We start from the raw sequence: 25420 nt of genomic DNA, 5'->3' as shown, positions 1-25420 counted from the left end.
GTTTCGAGGATTGAAAGAAATTTCATCTTCCATGAGAGTGAGGGGTGTTGGCTGCGGCCAGGCCAGGAAGAGATAGGCCCGAGGCAGTCATTAACCATTGCCACACTTCAGCATCAGGTAAATGGGTAGAACCTAGGGGGTGTCTGGGCTTTGTCCCGGCTCTGACACTCTGAGGTCCTACCTAGCAGAACCAGCTGGCTATTGCAGTGATCCAAGCATGCCGCAGTCAGGGTCTACAGTGGGGCTGCTTCCTGTGGGAATGGGAGATATTCATAGACATAGTCCGAGTTGAAAGGGATAAGCATCTAGAGACCTTGTGACCCCTTTTCCTTCACAGGTCCTATAAATTGGGTCTTGAGGGTGATTGGAATTTGGGCACCCCTGTAACTTTGGGTCGCTTTGAGTGCCTCAGCTCCTGAGATTCATGTGTATCTGGCTCCACCACATGGCCACATTGGAACTACGGCTCCCAGCAGTAGTACGGGAGCAGTACGGCTGAGTGCTGTACTACAGTGGAGCTGGACCCTTGAGCTTGGTTTATCTTATTCGGGCATCCATGCAATCCTGGGAGGCCCATGCTCCTTTCTGCAGATGCGGGACCTTAGGCTGAGACTGGTTGACTTACCTCTCAGCTAGGAAGTGCCAGAGGCTGGACTCATGCCCTAGCCCTCCAGCTCCAAGTTTGCACTCCACACAGGGGTGAGCTGAGGATGAAGTGAGAAGCACCTGAGCCTTGGATGGGGCAGCTAGCTCCAAATCTCAGGATGAGACCCTTCATCAGACAGAAGGGCAGAATAACTGCATCAGGACGCCATGGTTGCCATGGCCACCACGGGGGCTGAGGGTACAGTTGAGGGCATGTGCCACATTTGGGATCTTTTCAGGGGAACCCAGCTTTCCTGCTGGCCCACATCCCTGAGAAGGTACCAGGTCGGCTGAGACTGCCAGGTCTGGTCCAGGGCCCCTAGGGCGGCCTGTTGAGACCCTTCCCCCAGCCTCAGGAGCTCCCAGGAGGGGCTTCCTGTCTCAGGAGGATTCAGGCCTGTGAGGAGGGGCACTGCCTGGCTGGTACAGGCTCCTCTGATGGAACAGACACAAGGAAGCTGGTTCTAGAAGCACTCAGAAGACCAGGCTCCCTGCTCCCAAACTGCAGACTGAGCCCTTAGCCCCCCACACCCTCTCCTGTGCATGGCCCGTTTGGCACATGGGGAGTCATGAGTCCAGAGGGCACCCAGATAGCTCTGTGCAAAACCCTACCCAGGATGCACAGCCTGGAGCCTGGCTCAGTGGCCAAAGCCAGAGGGAGAATTTCTCCCAGACAGCTTTACTCAGGTATAATGTGCTTATTTTAAATGTATAGTTGATTCATCGATTACTAATATTTTACAGTTGTGCAACCATCACCGCAATCCAATTTTAGAATATTTCCATCTCCCTTAAAAGATCCCAGAGAGAGGTTTTAGGGGTTTTTTTCTTTCCTTTTTTTTTTTTAAATTTTGAGACAAGATTTCTCTCCATTGCCCAGGCTGGAGTGCAGTGGCACAGTCGCAGCTCACTGCAGCCTTGGCATCCCAGGCCACCTCAGCCCCCAAGTAGCTGGGACTGCACGCACGCGCCACCATGGCAGGACAATTTTTTGATTTTCATTTTTTGTAGCGATGGGCTCTTGCTCTGTTGCCCCTGCTAATTGCAAATTCTTGGCTTCAGGCGATCCTCCCGCCTCCGCCTCCCAATATGCCAGGGTTAGAGGTGTGAGCTACCATGCCCAGCCACCAGAGGGATGTTTTTTATTCTTTTTTTTTCCCCACTCTTGGCAGAGCTGTTAAGGGAAGTGGACTTGGACTCACAGGTGTAACTTCAGATCCCGGCTCTGCCCCTCGCCAGCTGCATGCCAGGTGGGGCAACCTTTGATTATTGTTATCCTCCTGTCGCCCAGTCCTAGAGTACGGGAGCGCCATCACAGCTCACTGACACTTCAAACTGCTGGGCCCAAGCCATCCTCCTGCCTCAGCCTCCTGAGTAGCTGGGACTACTGGCACCTGCCACCATGCCCCACTATTTTTAAAATTTTTTTTGTAGAGATGAGGTCTTGCTAGGTTGTTCGGGCTGGCCTTGAACTCCTGGACACAGGCTATCCCGCCTCGGCCTCCCAGGCAAGCTTTTAACCCCTTACTCATCACACCTGGGCCTGCTGTCCCCACCTCTCCCCCAGTAGCAGGACATCTCACTTGTGGCATTTACCACAGAGGTGATTAGATCCCTAACATCTGGCTTCCCTGAGAAGCTGCACATGCCCTGAGGGCCAGAACACTGCCGCCGGGCATCCACTGTATTCCTCATGCTAGCTGAAGGCTGGACACAGTAAGTGCGGTAAATGGAGAGGATGACTCTCTGGGGCCTTACGTTCCCCCAGGAGTAAGACGGGGACCTTAGAAGTGGTAGCATAGGGTTACTATGAGGTCTAGAAAGCTAGTAAGAGCTCATTTATTGTATCTCACCATGTGATGACATTCTTCTAAGCAGTTTACTTTTTAAAAATTATTTTTAATTTTTTGAGAGGGGGTCTCACTCTGTCACCCAGGTTGGAGTGCAGTGGTGTGATCTTGGCTCACTGCACCCTCCACCTCCCAGGCTCAAGCGATTCTCCTGTCTCAGCCTCCTGACCACGGGGGTATGCCACCGTTCCCAGCTGATTTTTTTGTATTTTTGGTAAAGGCAGAGTTTTGCTATGTAGCCCAGGCTGGTCTTGACCTGAGCTCAGGTGATCCACCCACCTCAGCCTCCCAAAGTTCTGGGATTACAGGTGTGAGCTACTGTGCCCAGACTACATTTTTTTTGTTTTTGAGTTGGAGTCTTGCTCTGTCACCCAGGCTGGAGTGTAGTGGCACTATGTCAGCTCACTGCAGTCTCCACCTCCCAGGTTCAAGTGATTCTCCTGCCTCAGCCTCCCAGGTAGCTGGGATCTGGGATTACACGTGCCCACTCCCACGTCTGTATTTTTAGTGGAGATAAGGTTTTACCATGTTGGCCAGGCTGGTCTTGAATTCCGGTCCTCAGGATCTGCCCACTGTGGCTTCCCAAAGTGCTGGGATTACAGGTGTGAGCCACCGCGCCCTGCCAGGCTACATGTTTTAATTCTCCAACTTTTGCATCCATCCTATGAAGTAGGTATAGTTATTTCACCCTAGTTTGCAGATTAAGCCACTGAAGCAGAGAGAGGTCATGTGACTGGCAACGCCAGTAAGTGGCAAATATGGGCTAGAGCCTCTTACCTATCCTGCCCCTCAGTGAAGCTTGGCAAGGGCTTAGCATGCTGCGCAGCACACAGTCCTAATGAATGGTACCAGTTGTTACTGTTGCTGTTGTCGAAGGGGCTGTGCCAGAGGCTGGCTCATCCGTGCCCACAAAACACCACTCAACTTGCAGCTGCGTGGGTTTGCAGTTTCTGGAGTCATAGGACCAGCTTCTCCTTCCCTCCTGGCTGTGCCCCAGTGAGAGGCAGGGTGGGAGGGTTCGCCCCTAGTCCCAGCCTTTGGAGCTCAGTTCCCCAGACATCATCCAGCCCAGCCTTTGCAGGTTGTACAGTCCAGAGAAGGGAAATGATTTGCCTGGGGTCAGAGAAACTGGATTAGCACCAGGTTTTTTGGCTCCAAGTCCAGTGCTCTTTCTGGCTCTCAGAACGTTCCTGCCGATTTCAAGAGCAACCCCAGGCTTGCAGCATCCTGAGCATCCCTCTGCGGTGCATGGGAAGGTGCCCGGAGGCCTGAGTTGAGCTCTTGAGAAGATTCCAGTAGGAGCCTGGCTGATGGACAGGGAGAAGTCTCCTCTGAATGGCTCAGAAGCAGGAGCTTGGCTGTGGCCAGGTCTGATTTAATTTGGCAGAGGCAGGCTCCAGATTAGACCAGGCTGTGCCTGCAAACCAGAAAATTCAAGGTTAATTGCCGGGAGCACCACTTCCTGGATCGCCCCCCTAAACTGGAGAGGGCACCCATGAACCTGTCACCTGGTCAGAGACCCCTGGAGAACTGCAGTGCTGCCTCAGGAGCCAGAAGGTGGGGGACATGCATTATCCCCGTGCTGGCCCCCTCATGTGCTGGGCACTGTGGAAGGAAGGGCCTGGCAGCCACGAGGATCTTAACAGGCAGGAGCAGGGGACACTTTGTGCTGCCCAAGCCAGGGAAATAATTCAAGGAAAGGCAGGCATCTTGGTTTGGAATTTCCCAGAAGCAGATCTGAGGCTGAGGATTGGGGCTCAAGTAGTTTGGAGGTGATACCAGAAGGCACCAGTAAGGTGACAGAGGGCAGGGAAGACAAGGCTGCCAAGCACAGTGTGTTACCGACCAGCTTCATCTCAAAGGGACCAGCACCTGGCTGCTGGCTGTTCCCGGAGGCAGGGGCGCTGGGGCATTCATGCACCCCTTTCCCCACCTCCAGGCCGTCTCCAGACAATAGCCAGAGGGAGCTTTCCTAAAAGCCGGTGCTTCCCACTGTGCTTAGGGTAACTGCCCGGGGCTTCCTGGTGGCCTTCGCCTGGGGAGGCCTGGGCTCCCACCTCCCATTGAGGGAGCCACTGGTCGGTGCTGCAGGAACCAAAGGAAAGGAAAGAGCCTGGCAGCTGCAGGAAAGGTCAGGAAGTCCCCACCACCCCCACCCCAGCCCGGGGGCTCAGACTGAGGCCCTTTGTCACCAGCTGAGTTTCTGTAACAAAGAGTATGGAGACAGGGCTGTGAATCACACAAGGTCTGAGGTCCACGCTGGCTAAGGTTGTCAGGAAGGCCTGTATGGAGGAGGCCAGGCTCATGTGTCCCTTGTCCCAGAAGAGCCAGACTGACCAGGGTACCACGGATAGTCACTGAGCTTTAGGAGGCCAAGCAGGTCCCACAGAGGCGCTCAAGCAAGGAGCGCAGGAGGAACTGGAGAGGGCGAGAGACTGGGGGCCGTGGGTATGCAGGGAAGGCTGTGGGAGGCTGGGCCTCCAGGTGGACTTGGGTGCTGAGGGAGGGTTTGTAGGCAAAAGGAGACGGGGAGAGGCTGGGCCAGGTGGCCTTGAGTGCAGGCTTGGAGATTTCCCAGCGGGGGAGGGCAGGAGGGTGGGAAGGTAGAGAGACACAACAGCTCATGCTGGTTAGGAGTCAGCTGGCACTGGGGTCAGATCCCAGCTCTGCGACTGGGATAGTGACTTAAACGACTATGCCTCAGTTTCCTCTTCTGGGACATGAGAGTCATGATAGCATGTTCCTCTTGGTGGGTGGCTCCAAGAATTAACTGAAATAACATGCATGAAGTACGGTGCGCAGCTGGCCAGGTGGTTCACGACACCTGCAATCCCAACACTTTGGGAGGCTGAGGCAGGAGAATTGCTTGAGCCTGGGCAACATAGCAAGACCCTGTCTCTAAAAACAATTTTAATTTTAAAAAATTGAAATATATATTGCCATGCCTAGCACATGGTAAGCACCCAGGTAAGCACAAGACTCTGTTCTCAGACTTGAGCCCTGCCAGGGATATGCGTGAAGGAGGCCACAGACACTGTAGTCTAACCACAGGAGGAGAGAGACACAGATGAGCAAGAATGCAGGGTGTTAGCAAGAGCACTGGGCTCCACTGTGATGCCAGGGTGGTTTCCATGGCAACCTGAGGTGATGTCACAGAGGACAGAGCACAGGAGGCTTCTGGCTGCTGCAAAGTCCGTCCTCATAAATAGGCAGGAAATGTACCATCTGCACTTGCTGACCCATCTGTGACAATCAGGGATGACCTCCTGGAGGAAGCGGCACTTCCACTGAGCTCTACTGGGTAAGGGAGAAAGGAGTGGAGAGCAGAGATGCAGGGTCTGCGTGTCCTGCCAGGCAGGGACTGAGACACTCGGGATGGTGTTACATTGTCTGACCAGCCCCTCGAGACCATCCAGCAGCCCTGAACTTGGTTACCGGTTGTCAGGGAATTCGTCCATTCATTCAGGAAACAATTATGACCAGCCCTGTCCTGTGCTGGGCCTGGCAAGACACACCCAGTTCCTGCCCTCAGGGAGCCTCCTGTTGAGGGAAGGAAGTAGAGGACAAACGAGGCAATGGCAAAGGCATACTGGGAGTGGTGGGAACCACACAGGAAAAGAACCGAGTGCTGTGCTAGGATAAGGTTTGCCGGGCAGGGGCCAGGAAGTGCATTAGGCTGAGAGCTGGGGCCCAAGATGGCATTGGTCTAGCATCACTGTCCCCAGAACTTAAAACACCTCTGCTGAGGTGTAAAACCGGCCCTCGTGAAGCCAGGCCATCCCCATGCTGCAGGCCAGCCACCGACCCACTGAGCAGCCACACCAGTGGCAGAACCACCAGGAGGCAGCCCAGGAAGCTTGACCGCTGCGGGTGCTCTAGAGGGGGTGCTCCGTTCCCATCAGAAACCACAGTGCATCTCGAGCATGTGGTCATAGACGCTGTGACACTGTGACCCACTGTGCAGGTCACCAGCCAGATTTCTTCCTATTGGCCTTTCTTGTGCCAGACCTGAAGTTGTGACCTCCCTAAGAAGAGTCTAGAACTCAGTGCTATTGTTTGGGTATGTCGTTTTTTCTTTTTCGGCAGAGTCTCGCTCTGTCGCCCAGGCTGGAATGCAGTGGCGCAATCTCGGCTCGCTGCAACCTCTGCCTCCCAGGCTCAAGTAATTCTCCTGCCTCTGCCTCCCAAGTAGCTGGGATTACAGGTGCCCACCATTATGTCCAGCTAATTTTTGTATTTTTAGTGGAGAGGGGGTTTCACCATGTTGACCAGACTGGTAGTTTGGGTGTTTCTGACTTCAAGTCTTGGCCTTCATTTTACCTTTCTCTTTCCCGCCTACTCCGCGTTTAGCTTTTCTATTTGGATTTTATGTGTCTTTCTTAGCCACAAGGTGGTAAATGAACAGTGTGGTGGTTAGGATTTGAGCACTAGACTGAGCCAGCTTGGCCTCCAGTTATCTCTGTCCCTCACAAGCTGTGCGACTTTGGGCAAGTCACATGCTCTCTCTGATCCTCCATTTCTCTTCTGTAAAATGGGGATAATAAGGGACTCTACCACATAGGCATGTAATGAGGATAAAATTAGCTGATGTGTGTCAAGGGCCTAGTTTGGTACCTGGCATAATGTAAATGCTTGACAAATGTAGCGCCCTTGTCAGTAATACTATTAGTAATAATAGTAGCAGCACTGCCACTCCCACCTTTGGGAAAGAAAAGCCCACTCAGGGTGGGGAGGGCTACTCAGTGATGACTCTCACCAAGGCCTGGCCACACCCACTACCCTGTCTCCCTGTTTCCCACCATACTTTGGGTTCTAAGGGCACAGGCCTGCTCCAGGGTCTTGGGGGAGCTTCTCCTTGGTACAGAAGCACAGGAGAGGTTGCTTGGTGGAGGATGGAGGTGGTAGCCCAGGGCAGGCCTGCTGGGACCTGTAGTGAGCAGGCTTGTGAGCAGCAGGCAGGGGCCTCACTGTGGTTGCTGCTGAGCATTCAAGGTTGACAGGAAGGCAGCCACAGGAGGCTAGGGGCGTGGAGGCGTTACCTAGGTATTACCTAGGCTTCCTGGATGGCCCTCCTGCTGCAAGCAGAATGCAGGCCTGCCTGAGACTGGAGCTGGAGGCCTCTTTGCAGAAACCCAATCGGGGAAACTAAGGCACAGAGTGGGCTGCCACCACCCAGGTCATGCTGTCTGCTCAGTCAGCCAGGCCTGGAACTCAGGTCTTGGGCCCCACAGGCGGGGCTGGCCCTGGCTGGCATCTTGCAGAGCTCCTCCCTAGACCCCGTCCTTTATGTGTATGCTCTGGCAGACCCTGGGGAAGCCCCCAGGCCGCCCTGCATCCAGGCTGACCTGGGAGCCACGCCATCCCTGGGCACACAGGCCCTTGGCAGGAGCCCCTTTGTCCTGCGTTTTGAGTGCCTGCTGTACAGAACATGGCAGCCACTGCCCTCTGTGGAACAACCTCATGAAGTCAGCCTCTTGGTGCAGCAGCGAGGGAGATCCAGGCTTAGCGGTCACTCCTGTCGCCTCTGGGGAGACCCCTCAGCCTGGCAGCGGCAAGGGACTCTGGGGAAATGTGAAAGTGGCAACAGTTATTCAGACGAGCTTGAATTCCCCAGCTCTGCCACCCCCAGTGCTGCCAGCCATCAGCCACCAGTGTCGTCTCGACAAAGTGGCTTTACCCTGCAGAGCCTGGGTTTCCTCATCTCTGCAGACACCCCGAGCCTTGGCCCACCCCACTGAGGCCAGCCAGGCTTCTTCCCACGCTGCTCCTCCTCCCGCGACCGCCGCTCCCACCTTTCTGGCCCCCTCCCTCAGTGCCCTCCTTTGGCCAAGCCCACTCTGTCCCAGGTGTTTCTGCCATTTACCCTGCAGGTCACAGCTCTTCCCTGCCTCTCCCCTCTCCAGGGTGAACCACTGCTGGCAGCAGGGCCCCTGACTGGCAGGTGGAGCTGCAGCAGTGGGTGGAGGATCTGCGCATGTGCTCCCTGTGACGGAGCCTGACTGTGCACTGGGGACTTTATGTGTATTAACTTGTTTATCCCCCAGCAATCCAATTAGGTGTATCCTTACAGTCTCTGCACTTTATAAATGAAGACAGAGACCCTAAATAATCTGTCTGGCTGAGCAGGGATTTGAACCTAGGCAGCCACACACACACACACACACACACACACACACACACACACACCCATGGGAGCCAAACCTTCTGGCCATACCATGTCAGAGTCTGGATTGTACTAAAGTAGCCACTGTGGCTCTTTAGATCTTAATTAAACAAAATGGAAAATTCAGTGTTTGAATCCTACTGGCCACAATTCACTGTTTGAGTGCTCAGCGCCACCGTGGCCAGTGGCCGCCATACTGGACAGAGCAGATAGAGACCATTTCCATCACCCCAGAGAATTACACTGGACAGCTCCTTTGAGGGCACCACTGGGTGTTGGGGACAGAATTAGAACATTTGGTGCCATTGGGTGTTAAAATCAGAGTGGACTTTCTGGAGGAGGTGCCCCCTTCCTAGGCCTTGAAAGTTGTGAAACACTAGACAGAAGAGGAGGAGGCCTGTGGTGGTGGCAGCACAGACAGCCGCAGTCTGCAGCCTTGCCTCCCATTGCAAGCTGCGTGACAACAGGCAAGCGACTTAAGCTGACTCAGCCGCATCTGTAAAATGGGGCTAATGCAGCCGCCTCCGTAGGGCTGCGTACATCTGGGTGCTTGGTGCTTGTGGGTTTGTCACGTGGTGTCCAGGAAAGTCTGGGAGGTTCAGGTTCCTTCACTGAGGGGAGATCACCGGGCCTCGCAGGGCCATGCAGGTGGGCTAGGTGTGTACAGGGAGAAGTGTGGGGCCCCCCAAGTCCTCTTTCCCACAGAGGCAAACCAGAAACAAGCACAGCCTGGCCTCGGGTGGGCTCCTTGGCCTCCAGGGGAAGTTGGGAGCCCTTGGCCTAAGCTCCATCTCGGGTTGAAAACAGACCAGGGCTGGGGAGTGACCCAAGAGGTCTGTGCTTTGCAGTGGGACCCTGGTATCTGCCTGTGTCTCACACACTCCGACACATAGACCAGGCACACTTCTGCAGACGGGGCTGGTGTCGCTTGAGGGGCAAAGCAGTCCTCTGGCTCCCCGGAAACAAGTCCCCACCCCACTGCCTGAACAGGGAAAACCAGAAGCAGCTCGGAATGTGATCCTCAGGCTCAGAGCTGGTGCCAACACCTTCAGGGAAAATCTCTTTAGGACTACTGCTGCTGGGTTGCTCTCAGCAACTTCCTCTAAAATTCGAGCCACCTTCCTTTGGGGCCCAGTTCAGCCCCAGATGCCTGTCCTGCTCCCCCAAGACATACAGCCTTCTTACCCTCCGCTCCCAGCATGCCCGCTCGCACGCACACGCGCAGGCGCGCACACACACACACACACACACACACACACACACACACACACAGGCTCACATCTGTTCCTGCCCCTCCACCTTTGCTCACACCACCCCTTCCACCCCAAATCTCCTTCCTGCTTCTGCTCTTTCTAAATATTCATCTTTCAAAGGCTAGCTCCAGTGCCCTGTCTTCCACCTATAGCCCTCCCTGACCACACCAGACCACTCTGATCTCCCTGTCCTGGGAGTTCCTACACAATGTTTCCTTTGACCAAGCTTTGGGGCACCTGATCACAAAGGAACTGGTATGTTGTCTTTTTGTAGGTGTTCGCCTTCTCTCTCCAGCTAGATGGTGAGCTCTTTGAGGGCACGACAGTGTGTCTTCTGCGACTCTCCTGCTTCACACAGAAGACCGGGTCTAAACAACCCTTCAGTTGAGATGTGCATAGATGGTGGATGGATGATGGATGGATGGTGGATGGATGGATGGATGGTGGATGGATGATGGATGGATGGTGGTTGGATGGATGGATGGTGGATGGATGATGAATGGATGGTGGATGGATGATGAATGGATGGTGGATAGATGATGGATGGCTAGATGATAGATGGGTGGATGGTGGATGGATAGATGGTAAATGAATGATGGATGGATGGATGGTGGATGGTGGATGGATGGTAGATGGATGATGGATGGACTTGGAGAGAGGCAGGGAAGGTCTTTAAATATATTTAAATATATGTATTTATATTTATATTGTTTAAATATATGTAAATATATATGTTTAAATATATATTTATATTTATTTTTTTTTTCCTTGCAAAAACCCTCAGCTCACCTGAGGGCCAATGGAAATTTATTGATTTTTTAATTTTTTTGTCCTTTTCCATCCTTCCCCAAGTGGCTTTTCCTAGAAAAATGCCTGAGATGACACCAGAGGGGAACCTGGGAGCAGGGGGCACCCTGAGGGGCAGCCCAGGGACTTAAATACAAGCTGGAGGGCAGGGCACAGGTGGGACAGGCAAGAGACAGCATAAGGGGCACGGCTTCTCAGGGGCATGGCTTCTCAGGGAGATCAAAGACCTGCTTTCCTGCAGGAAGCAGCTGTGCCAGAGGACAGGGGATAGGATCCTGGGTACAGAGGGGGTGAGCAGAGAGGCCCCCCAACCCTGGGTGGAACCCACATTCCCCAGAGGACAAGTAGCAGCAGGGATTGAGGGCTCCTTGACTTTTGCCTCAGGGACTTTACTGTTGAACCCTATCACCCCATTTTGTCAGTCCCCCTTCCATGGAAGTCCAGGGAGCCCCTATAGCCAAGAGTAGTCTGGCAGCACAGGGAGCAGGATGTTAGGTGGCGTGACGAGGTGCTCCCGGCCCTCCATGGCAATGGGCTGAACTGGCAATCCCCCGCCCCATTTCCCCATCTAGGAAATCAGCTGTGTGTTTCTGCCGTCCTCCCCACCTCCCCTTGCCCTGCCTCCTCCCACTCCCATGGACTGCTCCTCAGTGTCACATCTAGGTGGACTCCTTGGAATGTACATGGTGGGAACTCAGGCCTGTCTGTCATCATGGTCCTGCGTCAGTGCCCTGAGTGACAGAGCCAGGGTCTCACACAGGCCATACTGGGAAGATGACAGTCAGCACCTCCTGTATTCCGGACACCATCCACACTCTTAGTCTAGCCCCTGTGAACCCAGGCTGTTGGGCTGGGGGTCCTTTCCATGGGCCAGATGCCATTCAAGAGATATGCACATTATCCCATGTAATCCCCATAACAGCTCTGTAAGATAGCAACTATTTAACCCTCGTTTACAACCGAAGGTACAGAGAGGTGAAATCACTTGTTTATATCACAAAGCACGAGGTGGCTGAACCAGAGTTCTAACCCACCCACCCATTTAACTCCCTGCTCTGAGGCCTGGACATGGTAAAGCCTGTCCTGAGGCTGAAGACACACTTCGGGCCTTTGCCCAGAATAGTGGAACAAGTCAGAGGAGACAGACAGACAGTGCTTTGTTCTTTCGCTATGGACAGAGCAGCAGCAGAGACCCTCTGGGATGTTCAGGAGACAAGCAAAATGCCGGGGGGTTCTGGGGTCTGTGATGTCTGGAGCATGTGGCCTCTCTGGGACATAGCCTGGGGAGCCTGAGACCCCTTCTCTCCGCAGGAATTCAGCTTTTTCACCCAGGGCAGGAATTCCAGCCTCTCTGGACAAGCCACATGGTCACAATGGGGTCCATTCTCAGAACCCTGGAAAACACAGGCCCTGCGGAGAAAGACGGATTCTTGTTAAACACAAGGGCCCTCAGTGCCACGATTTAGATCAGGGAGCAAATAGGGGCAGAGAACGGCCTGTAGGCCCCTCTGTCTGTCTTGCCTGGAGGTCACTGCCCCTGGAGACCATTCTGTGCAAAGGCTCTCAAAAGCCAGAACAAAAACCCAGCTAGGGGCTAAATGGGGTGAAAAAAAATCCCCCAACTCCCCAGCCCTCAGTGACCCAAAGCCCCTTCGCCCAGCCCCTTTGCTTGGTCCTGTCTCACTTGGTTTCTGGAACATGCTCCTTCTCACTGTGGTGGTTTCACAGAGAATTCGAATTCTCACAATAGCCCTGCGAGGGCACTCGGAGTAGCCTCCCGTTAGGACTGGGGAATCCGAGGCCCAGAGACTCTGTCAGTGTTTTTCAAACCTTCCTGCCACAGTAGGAAACTTCAGACTGCAACCTGATACACAGACTGAGACAGACATGTGGTGCAGGTGCCGCAGAACAGCCTTGCCCGGGGTGACTCGCGGATCATTTTTAGTCTGTTCCTTTTGAAATGCTCACTGGGACCCGTACATTGATTCCACGACTCACTAATGGGTCACTGCCTGTCATTTGAAAAGCACTATGTTTGAAGTGGCTTGTCCAGTACCACCAAACCCTGAGGGACAGAGCTGGGCCCAGAACCCGAGTCTGCTGACATTTAGCACTGGACTTTGACATCCTCCAACTGTCAACCTCACCTCTTTTTTTTTTTTTTTTTGAGACGGAGTTTCGCTCTTGTTACCCAGGCTGGAGTGCAATGGTGCGATCTCGGCTCACCGCAACCTCTGCCTCCTGGGTTCAGGCAATTCTCCTGCCTCAGCCTCCTGAGTAGCTGGGACTACAGGCACGCGCCACCATGCCCAGCTAATTTTTTGTAGTTTTAGTAGAGACGGGGTTTCACCATGTTGACCAGGATGGTCTCGATCTCTTGACCTCGTGATCCACCCACCTCGGCCTCCCAAAGTGCTGGGATTACAGGCGTGAGCCACCGCGCCCGGCCAACCTCACCTCTTAACAAAAATTTTCCTCCAGCCAGGATCTGACCTCATCACTCCCCAATTCTGCAGACTTCTAGATTTCACAGCCAGATATCAGAGCCTTGCCCCGCCTGGCCTTTCATGGCCTGTCCACCCACTAACCCCCAACTGCCCAGTCCGCAACTGTTCGGAGCTGCTTGTTCCTGCTTCTAGACCTTTCCCCCTCCATGGATCCAAACTCCCTTGTCCTTCAAGGCCTCCTTCTCCAGGAAGCTACTGGGATGTTCTGAGACCCCCTTGACCTCTCCTTTCTCTGCACTGAGTGTCACCCCTCCTGTCATTCTCATCATGGTTGGTCTGAGAACATTACCTTTTCGTTGGACTTACGTCACATGTATCTCCTCTGCCTGCCTGCACGGGCCTTAACGAGATTGCCTACAGCAGGAGCTTAACAAGTGCTTACAGGGTGGTAACGGCAGTCGAAATCTCAATGTGTCTCGAGAGCCCCACGTCACTCTCCTGGCCAACACTGCGTCTTCCCCAGCCCTCGTACTCTAGGTAGCGCCCATGTCCTCAGTGACAGCTGGGCTCTCAAGGTCACCCGCAAGTCAGCTGTCTGGCAGCCCAGACGGCCTCTCGAGCACTTCCCAGTGGCTGTAGGCCCCACAGACAAGCTCCTGGGCCCAGCAGCCAATGCCAGCCAGACAGGAGGGGAGAATACCAGGCTGGAAGTTTGGGCTTATGTCCTTCTCTGCCAAGGCACTTGCTGACAGGAGGGAGAGTGGTGGGGGGCGGGGTGGGCAGTGGAGGGCATGACCCTGCAGTATTTGTCAGAACTGCACCTGGTGGGCCCTCAGCACCCTTCCACAGAGCTGGCCCCACCAGGCCCAGCTTCCTCTCCTCTCTTTCCCGTGCCTCTGTGGCTCTTCCTGGCTCCACCTCTCACTCTGGGAAGCCTGAGTGGCAAGATGGCCACCTCCTTTCCCCAGTGAGGACCTGCTGCCCGCCGCTGGTGTGACCTCTCCTTGTGGCCCAATCACTAGTGGACCTCAGCGTGGCCTCTCGGGAGCACTGTGGGTCAGGACTGTCCCTTTAGCTTCAGGAGCCTGGGCCAGCCACTGAAGCCTCAGACCTCAATCTCCTCATCCATGAAATGGGTGAACACCTGCTCTGTCTACTTCAGAACACCAGAGACTAAATCCTGGGAGTTTTCAAGGGGAAGGCAGAGTGTGGGGAGCCATGTGTCAAAACGGGGCAACACCTGTGAATTGTATCTGGCGAAGATCAATGAAAGGAGAAAAGAAAAACCCTTTACGGTCTGCATTAGCATGACAATACAGGCCCTTTACATCTCTTGGTTTTGGGGCTCTGAGAGTTGGCCACTCTTTGGGAAATTAAATGTGTCCTAATAGATGGGTCCAGAGGCGTGTGTCCATTCCTGTGGGTCAGGATGGATGCACTTCCTGGTGCTCAGCGCTAGGCAGAGACCAGCGGTGGTTTTGGCATTTGCGAAAGCCCAAAACTCTGAAAGTGGAGCTGGAATCACCCCCGCCTGGCACTGCCTGCGGCCTCGTGGTGAGGTCCTTGAGGAAAAGCTCCTTTCATTTCAGGGGCGCTGCAGGGCCCAGGTTTAAACAGGTCTTTGCCACCTGCATAGCAACTGAGGTGGGGTCTGATGGGCCCAGGTGTGAAAGAATAATGGCAAAGACAATTTATAGCAGTTTCTGTGCGAAGCCCGTTCTGCATACTGTACATTGCGTCTTCTGCAGACCCTGAGGGCTTGGTGCTGCGATTGTCCCTGTTATAGCTAGAGAAGTAGAAGGCCAAGAAAGTAGATCAAGGGCACCCCCCCGCCCCTGCCAGCAGGGATTTGAACTGGAGGCCTCCATCTCCAGAACCTGCCTCATCCAGACGCAGACTGCATCATCCTACAGGGAGGGGCCGCACCACCTGGGCTGGGGAGATGAACCACACCACCTGGGGATAGGGTGGGGCGGGAGTGGAGGCAGCCGGAGTCCTTGTTTAGATGGGGAGGGATGGAGTGCGGGGTGAGGGAACTCCACACCTTTCCCAGCCAGGCCATTCCTGTGGACCACAGGAGATCACCCATCCCAGTTTGTCCAGTTTGAGCCCTGAAAGTCCCATGTCCCTGTTTTTCTAGGACTATGGGTCACTGTACCTGTGGTCTGAGTCACCCCTGGACCAGCTGCAGAGAGTGAATGGCTGAGTGGTCTGACGCGAGGGAACTATTTCAGGACACAGCCTGGGAGGCCTTTTCAATTACATTAGCCTCTGGCAACGCTAGAGGGAGATGCTAGCCCCGCCTTCTTCCTGTGGCTCCCTGGGATAGTGATTCAGCAGCAAGTCGGAAGCAGGCTAGACTGTGACCTACTGGGAATGGAGTCACCGGCAGGGTGGGGGCTGTCAACACCAGCTCAGGGCTAGAATTGGAGCAAGGATGGGGAGTGGATTGGAGAAGGGGACTCTCATGGGAAGGAGGGGGCTTCTCAAGTTGCTAGGGAACTGAGCCCCAACGAAGGGCCGCTGCTGTCCTGCCAGGCCGGGATTGGTTGTAGGGCAGTGGGAAGTGGTCGTGGCATGGAGGAGGATCCCTGCCTTTGCCTCTTGCCCTCGTTTGTGAGGGATGGGGGAGTCCCAGCCACTGGATACCTAAACTGCTTATCAGCCTATTCAGCAGCTAAAAATATGAAATGGCTTTGCTAAAGGATGCCCAACCAGAAGCTTCTAAAAGGTTTCCTATTAGGGCAGCGCCTACTGGGGCGGGAAGCCAGACACCCTGAAGGAGTCATGATTCCTCTTCGTTCCCACCGTTCAGTCACAGCCTGGCGATCCCCACTGCCAGGACCTCAGCCTCCACCCCATTAACCCCGTGTCCTGATCAGGCCCCTGGGCTCTGGCTTCCACTCCTGCGCCCCCTGCTCCAGGAGGGGGTGGCGATTGGGCATCTGTCTGGAGCCTCAGAGCAAGGCCTGGGTTTTCTGGTCCCCAGTCGTGGCCTCACCCACTCACTATGTGGCCTTGAGCAAGTTGTCTGGCTTCTCTAAGCTTTGCTCTTCTCACCTGCAAGAGGAGAGCCCACTCCTGCTGCAGGGAGGGACCCAGAAGCCCTTGGTGGGGAGGACTCTGTAGTCTGGCTGAAGGACAGGCAGGCCAGATTTCTCAGGGGTGGCCGGAGCCTGATGGAGATGATGCAACACTGAGGCAGCCTCAGAATCCCCAGGGGAGCTTGTTGGAGATGTAGGTCTTGCAGTAGGTTGGGGTGGGGTCCTCCATCTGAATTTTAACCACTTTCTAGATGATTCCTTCAAATGGCAGGCTGAGAATCACCACGCAGGGCCTGGCGCAAAGGGGGCCCTCAAAGCATGTGAGTTTTGTTTCTTTCCCATTCTTTTTATTTTTTTGAGACAGACTCTCACTCTGTCACCCAGTCTGGAGTGCAGTGGTGCCGTCAGAGCCCACTGCAGCCTTGACCTCCAGGGCTTCAAGCAGTCTTCCCACCTCAGCTTCTCTTGTAGCTGGGGGTACAAGTGCATGCTACCACGCCTAGCTACTTTCTTTATTTTTGGTACAGATAAGGGTCTCACTACGTTACCTAGGCTGGTCTTGAACTCGTAGGCTCAAATGATCCTTCTGCCTCAGCCTCCCAAAGTGCTGGGATTACAGGCATGAGCCGCTGTGCCTGCATCACTCCTGAGTCTCGCTGTGCTCCCCTGTCTCATGGGAACAGCCTGGGTAGCCTGAAGCTGCTCAGAGCTGGTGAAGGAGAAGGTCGCCATCCCTGGGAGGAAGGGGCACGCTGCCTGGCAGCCGGGTTGGGGGAATGGTCAGTGGGCCATCAGTCCCAGGCTTCTCCTGCCTGGACCAGCAGGAAAATTGTCAGACAGCAGAGGGCAGCTCCTCAGTGCCCTCCACTCCCTGCTCTTCCCCAGTAGCCCTCAGTGAAAAGGCCTGAAAAACTAATTTCCTCCTTGGAAGTGGAAAGTCTTCTGGGCAGGGCAGAGCTACCATCTAATACTCTTTTCCTCCTCTCTGGAATTCTCTGCACAGTTGAGCTTTTTGGGGGCACAGCTAGGCACTCCAGGACACAGTCTGCCCAATCTCCTTTCTGCAAGGGAGGCAAGCGTGCCCTTGTTAAGGCCTTCCCTGGACTGACAGGTGGTAGCCCAGGGAGGGGGCAGATGGAAACTCTCCCACCTTTCTTTGTTTTTTTGTTTTTTATTTTTTGAGACGGAGTCTTGTTCTATCACCCAGGCTGGAGTGCAGTGGCGCAATCTCGGCTCACTGCAACCTCCACCTCCTGGGTTCAAGCCATTCTTGTGCCTCAGCCTCCGAAGTAGCTGGGATTACAGGCAGGCGCCACCATGCCCAGCTAATTTTTGTATTTTTAGTATAGACAGGGTTTCACCATGTTGGCCGGGCTCAATCTCCTGACCTCATGATCCACCCGCCTTGGTCTCCCAAAGTGCCGGGATTACAGGTGTGAGCCACCGCGCCCAGCCACTCTCCCACCTTTCTGTAGCTCCTTTACAAGGCAACAGTTTCCACAGATTCTCCTCCACCCCATCCACGCTGCAGTTTTTATTCCTTCCGTGGGCTTATAAACCACAGCCTTTCCCGTGGGCAGCCTTGGACAATGGCTGAACCTCTGTTTCCTAATCTATAAAATGGGGATGATAGGGCCTTCCTCTTAGTGTGGATGAGACGATCGAAGGAGACATGGTATACCCAGGGGGTTCTCAAACAAGGAAGAGGAGATGTCAGAAAGGCAGATTCCTGAACCTCACCCCCAGCGTTCTGATTAAGTGGGGTCTCAGTCGAAGTTCTGGGAAAGGCAGATGCCTAGGAGCAGGGGAGCTCCCCACTCTCTGCTATGCAGGCAGATCACCTTGGAGCTAAATAAACACTCCCCATGTTGGAGGCCACCCTTAGAGCTCCTGGAATGGAATCTTGGGGAGCCTCCATGAAGCTGACTCTGCTCCCTTCCCAGGGAGCCTGCTGCCTCTTCCTCCAAGAGAATCCCCCTCCACCACACCCCACCCCCACCTTTCCAGTGGCAGACCAGTGGGCTAGTTGGCTTCCACCAAAGATGGGCAGCAATTGGCATTTTCTTTGGCCCCTGGGGAAAATGGAAGGCATTTCCTTCAGACTCCACAGAGAGCCCCAGCCAGCCCCTCTGCTGTTCCCCGAGCACTGAACAGAACTTTCAGACTTTAGGGGCACGTGAGGCTCAGGTTAAGGGAGCCAGCTCACCTTTCCCAGTCCCCTAAGGATCGTGAATGGAGAGTGGGGTGGGAGGGGTCGCAGAGATAAGGAAGGCTGGAGCAAGGGCCTGATTTGCGAAATCTGCCCATCCTTGAGTCTGGGTTAACTCTTTGCTGGAGGGCAGGGCAGGTAAACGGAGGCTGGGAGGGTTCAGTGCCTGAGGTTACAGCAGTTACAGTCTGTGACAGCATTTGAACCCAGTGCTCACTTCCTCGGAAGCTCAACTTCCGTTCTTACCGTTCCTGGCCTCCCAGTTAACTTTGCAGAATCCTCTGTCCTCGACTTCCCACGCCCCCTCGGGACTCCCCAGCCGTAGCCTGAGAAGGGTCTTATGCATGGCCGCTGCCAGTCTCGGGTCGGACAGTGAGAGGAAGCAGCCACAGTGGCCCACAGCGAGTCTCGGGTCTAGGACAGGGGCAGACTTTAATCAAAGGGTCACACAAATCTGTGGTTACCTGGAGGGTGGTGTGGAGGACGACACATTCCAGTCGTGACTTACAGGCTGAGTGGGCCGGGTTCACCTCCCAATGCTTTGCATGGCTAGCGCGAATCATGCAAAGAACAGGGAGGTGAAACGCTCCTGGGGCGGGGTGAGCGGGCTCCCAGTGCCGGGTAGGGCCCGGGTTCCGGCGAGCGCCCTCCCGGACCCTCAGTTTCCCAGTTTGGGAAGTGCAGAGAACCTGCCTCGCCCTCCCGGCCCGCCGAGGCTTAGGGAAGGTGAGCCCCCGTTAGCAGGGCGGGCTGGGGCGGGGCGGGGCGGGGCGGGCGAATCGCGCCCGGGGGCCGGGCTGGCAGGGGGCCCGCGGACTGGCGGGCGGGCTGGCGCGGCGCGCAGTGCGTGCGGCTGCGGAGCGCGCGGCTCGCCGGCGGTGGGCATCACATGAGCAGCGGCACCCGGGACCGACCGCAGCCAGCCTGAGGGCGCCCCCGCAGCCGCAGCCCCGCGCCCTCGCCCGCTCCTAACCATGTCTATCTGTTGTTGCTTCTTTTTTAGGGACTATGGCAGTTCCAAGAGGAAATCAGGTAAGGGAGCCTCCGGGCGTTTTCCCTTCAGCCTTCCTTCCCGCTCCGTGCACGCGCCCCTCCGATCCTGCAGAGGACTTCTTGGGGGCTGGGGGCCGGGGGGCGGTTGTCCTTTCGCGCCAGCCCAGGGGTCCTGCGGGGCCGGGGGTACTCGCTTCCCTTGCCCCTCCCCAGTGCATGCCCCCTGAGACCTCTGGTCCTAGAACCCTCGTTCTCCCCCCACCGAGTCGCTCCGGCTCCCACCACCTCTCTGTTTCCAGTGGGAGTGGGGGTGGGTGCATGGGGAGTGCGTGGGTGGCTCGGGAAGGGCCTAAGCCCCCGCACCGTGGGCAGCCGGGTCCTTGGCCCCCGGGCTGCGGCGGCCACTGCTGCGCAGTGCTGTGACTTCTCCAGTCCCTTCCGCGGTACCCCGGTGATGGAAGGGTTAATAGAGACTTGGGGCTTCCCTGCGAGAAGGTGAGATTGAGATCCAGGACTGAAAAGGGGTCGTCCTTGAGTCACTTGAGTTTTTAGCGCCTGCACCGTGGACCTTCCTCCCTCCCCCAACTCTGAGCGTGTTCTCCCTGCGGAGGTGGGGGCTCTGCGTTTTAACAGCTGAGACCCGACCCTCCCCAGCACCCCCGCATTGACCTGACAGGTGCCAGGGCCCGCCCGGAGTTTGGAAGGGGGTGGAGGCAGGGAGAGAGGCAGGCCACCCCTCGGAGCTGCCTGCTGTGGGATGAGGGTAGAACAGGATTCTCTCTGGAAGGGGGAGGCTGGGCTCCCCAAATGGCAAACGCCTGGATGTGGGTGGGCTGTAGTCAACTGGGGGAGAGTGGTCCCTAGGAATTAGGGCTGTGTGTGTGCTGAAGTGGGGGTGGGGACAGACTGCTGCAGTGATCTGTGCAGACACATGGATTGACCACATTGATGGGGTGCTGGTACGTGGACATCTATTCTGGGCTCTGGCCCTTGGGGATGTAGGTAGTAACACGTGGCTCCTTGAATGGCTCCTGTGCCCAGGTGCATTGGTCTGTGGATAGGTTGAGGGGTGTGCCCCGTATCATGGATGGATGTAGAGTGGCATAGATGTAATTGCAGGATATGTATGTTTCTGTGTGTACAAGTGCTTGTTCACGTGCCTGTTGGAACCGGGAAAATTGTGTCTTGGTTTATGTGATGGGGGCATGTGTGCCTGTGGGGTTCTGTGTACATGTGTGAGTCATGATAGCTGTGTGCTATGAGGGTGTGTTTACTTGTTTGGGTGCATAGGTTGGGTGCATGTGTAGTTGAGATCTATCTGGTTATGGGTTGGAGTCTGTGTTCGTGTATATTTGTGTGCCTGTTTGGGTCATGTCTAGCTCTGCATGTCCCAAACTGTGTGTGCACTTGCCTGTCACCTGGGTGTGAGGTGTCTCAGGCATGCTTGCCCACTGGTGCAGAAGGGCATTTCTGTGAACGTCTGGGCAAGGCTGGGGAATAGCGCTCCTCCACTCTCCCTCCACACAGGCCTCAGGTGGGAGAATGAAGGAGGGGCAAAACGGATTGTGCTCTGTCACCACCCGCACAAGAAGCTTGCTTTGGGCCTCAGAGGCGTAGTGTCCTGGTTGAACCTGGGCTCAAATTCTGACTCTGTGTGACCTTAGGCCAGTTTCATACCCTCTCTGTGCCTCCGTTTCTTTAAAACAAAGATGCTAATGTATCTACCTCACACAAGAGGATTAAGTATGTTAGTGTGGAATAGTCCTGGCACCTAATAACTATACATGTGTCAGTTCTCCACAGCAGGAGCACTTTCTGAAGGACTGGGACCTAGTCCTGGCTCCATTGCCACTTTTCTCCCTACGTGACCTTGGGCAAATTCCTTATCTATGCTGGGCCTCAGTTTCCCCCTATAAAGGCAAGAGCTGAACAAAATAACCTCTTGGGTCCCCCGCCACAGTCTCTGAGGCTCAGCTTCTGCACTGCTTCCTAAGCAATGTAGGGCCACACCCAGGCTGCCTTCCCCAGAGAAAGCTAACTCCCAGTTTCTCTGCCTTCCACTCTCAGGCCAGGAAAAGGATGGATGGAGAAATTTAATTTACTTTGGTGTGCTTATGATAATGGCCACTTAGTGTCGTGGTTGAAAATGCCAGCTCTGGAGCCAGACAGCAGGAGTTGAGAGTCTGGCTTCTCTCCTCTGTGACCTTGGGTAGATTTCTTAGCCTCTCTGTGCCCATTACCTCTTCTGTACATTTGGGATAACATTCATACCTACCCACTTTGTAATGGTTTATTATGTGTCAACTTTATTATGTGTCAACTTGGCTGGGCCACAGTGCCCAGATAGTTGGTCAAGCATTATTCTAGATGTTTCTGCAACGGTGTTTTCTAGATGAGATTCACATTTAAATAAATCAGTGGATTTTGAGTAAAGCAGATTAGCCTCCATAATGCAGGCTGGCCTCATCCAATTGGTTGAAGACCTCTTAATAGAACAAAGACTGACACACACACCCGCCCTCAGCAAGGAGGAGTTCTGCCAGCAGCCGGCTTTGGACTCAGCTGCAGCTCTTCCCCCAGTCTCACATTTTGGACTCTCAAACCTCCACAATCATATGAGCCAATTCCTAAAATAAATCTCCCTCTCTCTTCAAGCTCTCTATGCAGCTCCTGTTGATTCTATTTCTCTGGAGAACCCTAATACACACCTCATATGGTTACAACAAAGATTAAATAAACTAATATATGTAAGCATGCTTAGAACACTGCCTGTCACCTAGAAAGCTCCCCTGGAAGTGCTAGTTACTGTTATTGAATGAGCATCTACTATGTGCTAGGAAATTTACAGAACCACAGTACATGAGGGGTAATAGGATTCCCATTTTGCAGATGAGAACCTGAGGCTCAGATGGGGTGACTGCCCACACACAGCCCTTGACACAGTGAGGATTGGAGTCTGTGTTGAGGGCTCCGCCCTGCTCTATAACGAACCTCACGAAGCTTCCCAGGGTCACTCCAGCCAGGGACATTTGCACAGAGGAAATGGATCCATTCTGGGGTTCACTGTAAATCTCTTTCTGAGCACAGTTCTTAGACTTGAGGCAAGGCTTAGGGAAGGTGGAGTCAACAGAAGAAGAAAGTTCTCAGCAACTTTCTGGAGGAAGCAGGGCTGGTGAACTTGAAAACTGAAGGAGAATTTGGCCTGTAATTTATCTTCATCTTTCTTCCCTCCATTGAACCTACTCCTTCCAGCATTTCCCCCATCTCAGGAACTGGCACTATCTACTGTATTGCTCAAGCCCAACATCTAGAAGTCACTCTTTTTTTTTTTTTTTTTTGATATAGATTTTCCTCTTTTGCCCGGACTGGAGTGCAGTGGCGCAACCTCAGCTCACTGCAACCTCCACCTCCCAGGTTCAAGTGGTTCTCCTGCCTCAGCCTCCAAGTAGCTGGGATTATAGGACCACCCACCACTGGGGCTAATTGTTGCAGTTTTAGTAGAAACAGGGTTTCACCATGTTGGCCAGGCTGGACTCGAACTCCTGACCTCCCGCCTCAGCCTCCCAAAGTGCTGGGATGACAGATGTGAGCCTCCGCGCCTGGCCGAGAAGTCATTCTTGACTCTTCCCTTTCTTTTACCTGCCAGCTGGAGCTGCAGAGCCGCCGTCTCCTTACTTTCACCATCACACATGTTAGAAGCCCCCTTCATCTCTCCAGGAAGACCCCACCTTCCTACCTGGTCTCACTGCTTCTCTATTAGCCCTCTATCTGACATTCTCCACACCACAGCTAGAGTGAGCTCTTAAAAAATATGGATCAGCTGGGTGCAGTGGCTCATGCCTGTAATCCCAGCACTTTAGGAGGCCAAGGCAAGGGGATCACTTGAGCCTAGGAGTTCGAGACCAGCCTGGGCAACAAAGCAAGATCCTGTCTCTACCAAAGCCAAGTGTGGTGGGACATGCCTGTAGTCCCAGCTACTCAAGCGGCTGAGATGGGAGAATCACTAGCAGGGGTGGCTAGCCAGGTGAGAAGTTTGAGGTTGCAATGAGGCATGATCATGCCACTGCACTACAGCCTGGGCAACAGAGAGACCCTGTCTCTAAATAGGAATGAGGGAGGGAGGGAGGAAAGGAAGAAGAGAAATAAAGAAAGAAAGAAAATAACATACTTTCCTGCCTAAATTCCCCCCAGGGACTCTCCATCCCACCCAGAACTAATTCCCTACCCTGGCTCACAGAGCTTGTGTGACTTGGCCCCTGGCTGCCTTCTTGACCTGGGCTTTACCCCTCTCACCCCCACCCAGCACACTCTGCTCAGCCACACCAGTCACCTTCTGCTCCTTAAACGCATCAAACACATTCTTCTTTGTGGCCTTTGTACTTGCTCTTCCCTCTTGCCTGGAATGTTCTTCCCTCATCTTTCACATGGCTGGCTCCATCTTAAGATTTCTGCTTAAAATTGTCACCTTGTCGGCAAAGCTACCGGATCCTTCGCTGTCCAGCCGCCCCGCAGATCGCCCCTCTTCTTCCCTCCTGATCACTTCCCACACTCCACTGGTCCCATGTGTTTGTTTCTTCTGTCTCCCCGAGAGCAGAGACCGCGGCTGCAGGGCCTGCATCAGTATCGGGGGCCACTGGTACTTTTCGAATGGGTGGATGAGTGGAAGAAAGCCATCTAAGAAGGAGTGAACCTTGTCCAGGGTCAGGAAAGAAAGGTCATGGTGGCTTCAAATTGGGGACGATTATCTGGAAAGAGGAGACATTTTTCTGGTTTGGGAGCAGAGAGCGGGAGCCTTTGGTAATCCAGAGAGGGCACATGCACAAAGGTAGAGGGATAGGACTAAGTGTGGCTTGTTGGGATACTGACCTCACTGAGCATCAGCTGTATGCTAGGCGCTGAGCAAGGTGCTGTGGCTGTACGTCCACAGGTGAAATGTCTTTAGGGGAAACCTCCACCCTGCTGAAGGCCTTTCAGCTGTTGACTCGCCCCCCCCCCCCAGAGTGTTTTAGATCATTTCCCTTAAAGTCAATTGGTCATGGTCTTTAATAACTATAAAAATATGTTTCCGGCCGGGCACAGTGGCTCAAGCCTGTAACCCCAGCACTTTGGGAGGCTGAGGCGGGTGGATCACGAGGTCAAGAGATCGAGACCATCCTGGTCAACATGGTGAAACCCCGTCTCTACTAAAAATACAAAACATTAGCTGGGCATGGTGACGCATGCCTGTAATCCCAGCTACTCAGGAGGTTGAGGCAGGAGAATTGCCTGAACCCAGGAGGTGGAGGTTGCGGTGAGCTGAGATCGGGCCATTGCACTCCAGCCTGGGTAACAAGAGTGAAATTCCATCTCAAAAAAAAAATATGTTTCCCGCTGGGGTGTTTTTCTACCCTAGAGAAGTTTGCAGTGTGCTGTGGGTGATGAGGTATAAAGGAGAATGTCCTATTAGGAGGGAAGTGAGGGAGCAACATGGTTACCTGGGGGAGAGCAGTCCCAGCCAAGGGCACGGCAAGTGCAAAGGCCCTGGGGTGAGGGCGTGTGCCGGCTGCTCAGAGCGCAGTAGGGAGGCCTGTGGCTGAGGTGAAGAATAGTGGAGGGTGAAGTGGAAGGAGGTGGTGAGAGCAGAGATGTAGCTGGGGGTGGGGGGGGAGTAGGGTGAAGCAGCACCACATAGGGCCTTGCAGGACATTCTAAGGACTTTGACTTTTACTGAGTGAGATAAAGATTCACTTAAAGGTTCTAAGTAGAGGCAGGGACATGATCTGGCTTTGATCATAGAATGATCGGGATTGACTAGGCAGGATGGGATATGATGTGCAGGGTTGCTAGCCAGGTGAGATAGGATGGGGGCAGCAGTGGAGGGGCAAGGCGCTGCGGGTGCTGGACGGACTGTGATGATTGGGCGTGGGCCTCGAGGGAGAGTTTGAGTGGGAGCTGGGAGGCACCTGCATCACATTGCCTGGCGCCCCACTCTCAGGCCCGGAACTTGCCAATCATGTGACCTTGGGCAAA

At 54.4% G+C, this 25420-nt stretch overlaps 1 protein-coding gene and 2 long non-coding RNA genes across 10 annotated transcripts in view; 1 reads left to right on the top strand and 2 right to left on the bottom strand.

The window, feature by feature from the left end:
- SH3PXD2A (SH3 and PX domains 2A) overlaps positions 1-25420 on the top strand; it is a 252953-nt gene that overhangs the window by 145726 nt on the left and 81807 nt on the right. For 5 of the 8 annotated variants that reach the window (XM_032281516.1, XM_032281520.1, XM_032281517.1 and 2 more), the window contains one exon: positions 19422-19450. In XM_032281516.1, the coding sequence (XP_032137407.1) occupies positions 19422-19450 (29 nt within the window). Of the gene's footprint in view, positions 1-19128; positions 19145-19277; positions 19451-25420 lie in introns of those variants that run through there. The other 3 variants (XM_032281521.1, XM_032281522.1, XM_032281523.1) reach the window with 2 other exon arrangements.
- On the bottom strand, positions 8187-22339 carry LOC116553890. The gene is made up of 3 exons (XR_004269954.1): positions 22258-22339; positions 8256-8262; positions 8187-8198 (listed from the first exon to the last, which is right to left on the bottom strand). It is a non-coding gene; the product is annotated as an uncharacterized LOC116553890 (long non-coding RNA).
- On the bottom strand, positions 11867-15392 carry LOC116553889. The gene is made up of 2 exons (XR_004269953.1): positions 15324-15392; positions 11867-12128 (listed from the first exon to the last, which is right to left on the bottom strand). It is a non-coding gene; the product is annotated as an uncharacterized LOC116553889 (long non-coding RNA).

The sequence above is a fragment of the Sapajus apella genome, unplaced genomic scaffold, assembly GCF_009761245.1.
Source record: "Sapajus apella isolate SASKATOON/1434 unplaced genomic scaffold, GSC_monkey_1.0 scaffold13, whole genome shotgun sequence".
Classification (NCBI taxonomy): domain Eukaryota; kingdom Metazoa; phylum Chordata; class Mammalia; order Primates; family Cebidae; genus Sapajus; species Sapajus apella.
Note: the sequence above shows the minus strand (reverse complement) of the source record. Positions and strands in the feature narration are given on the sequence as shown.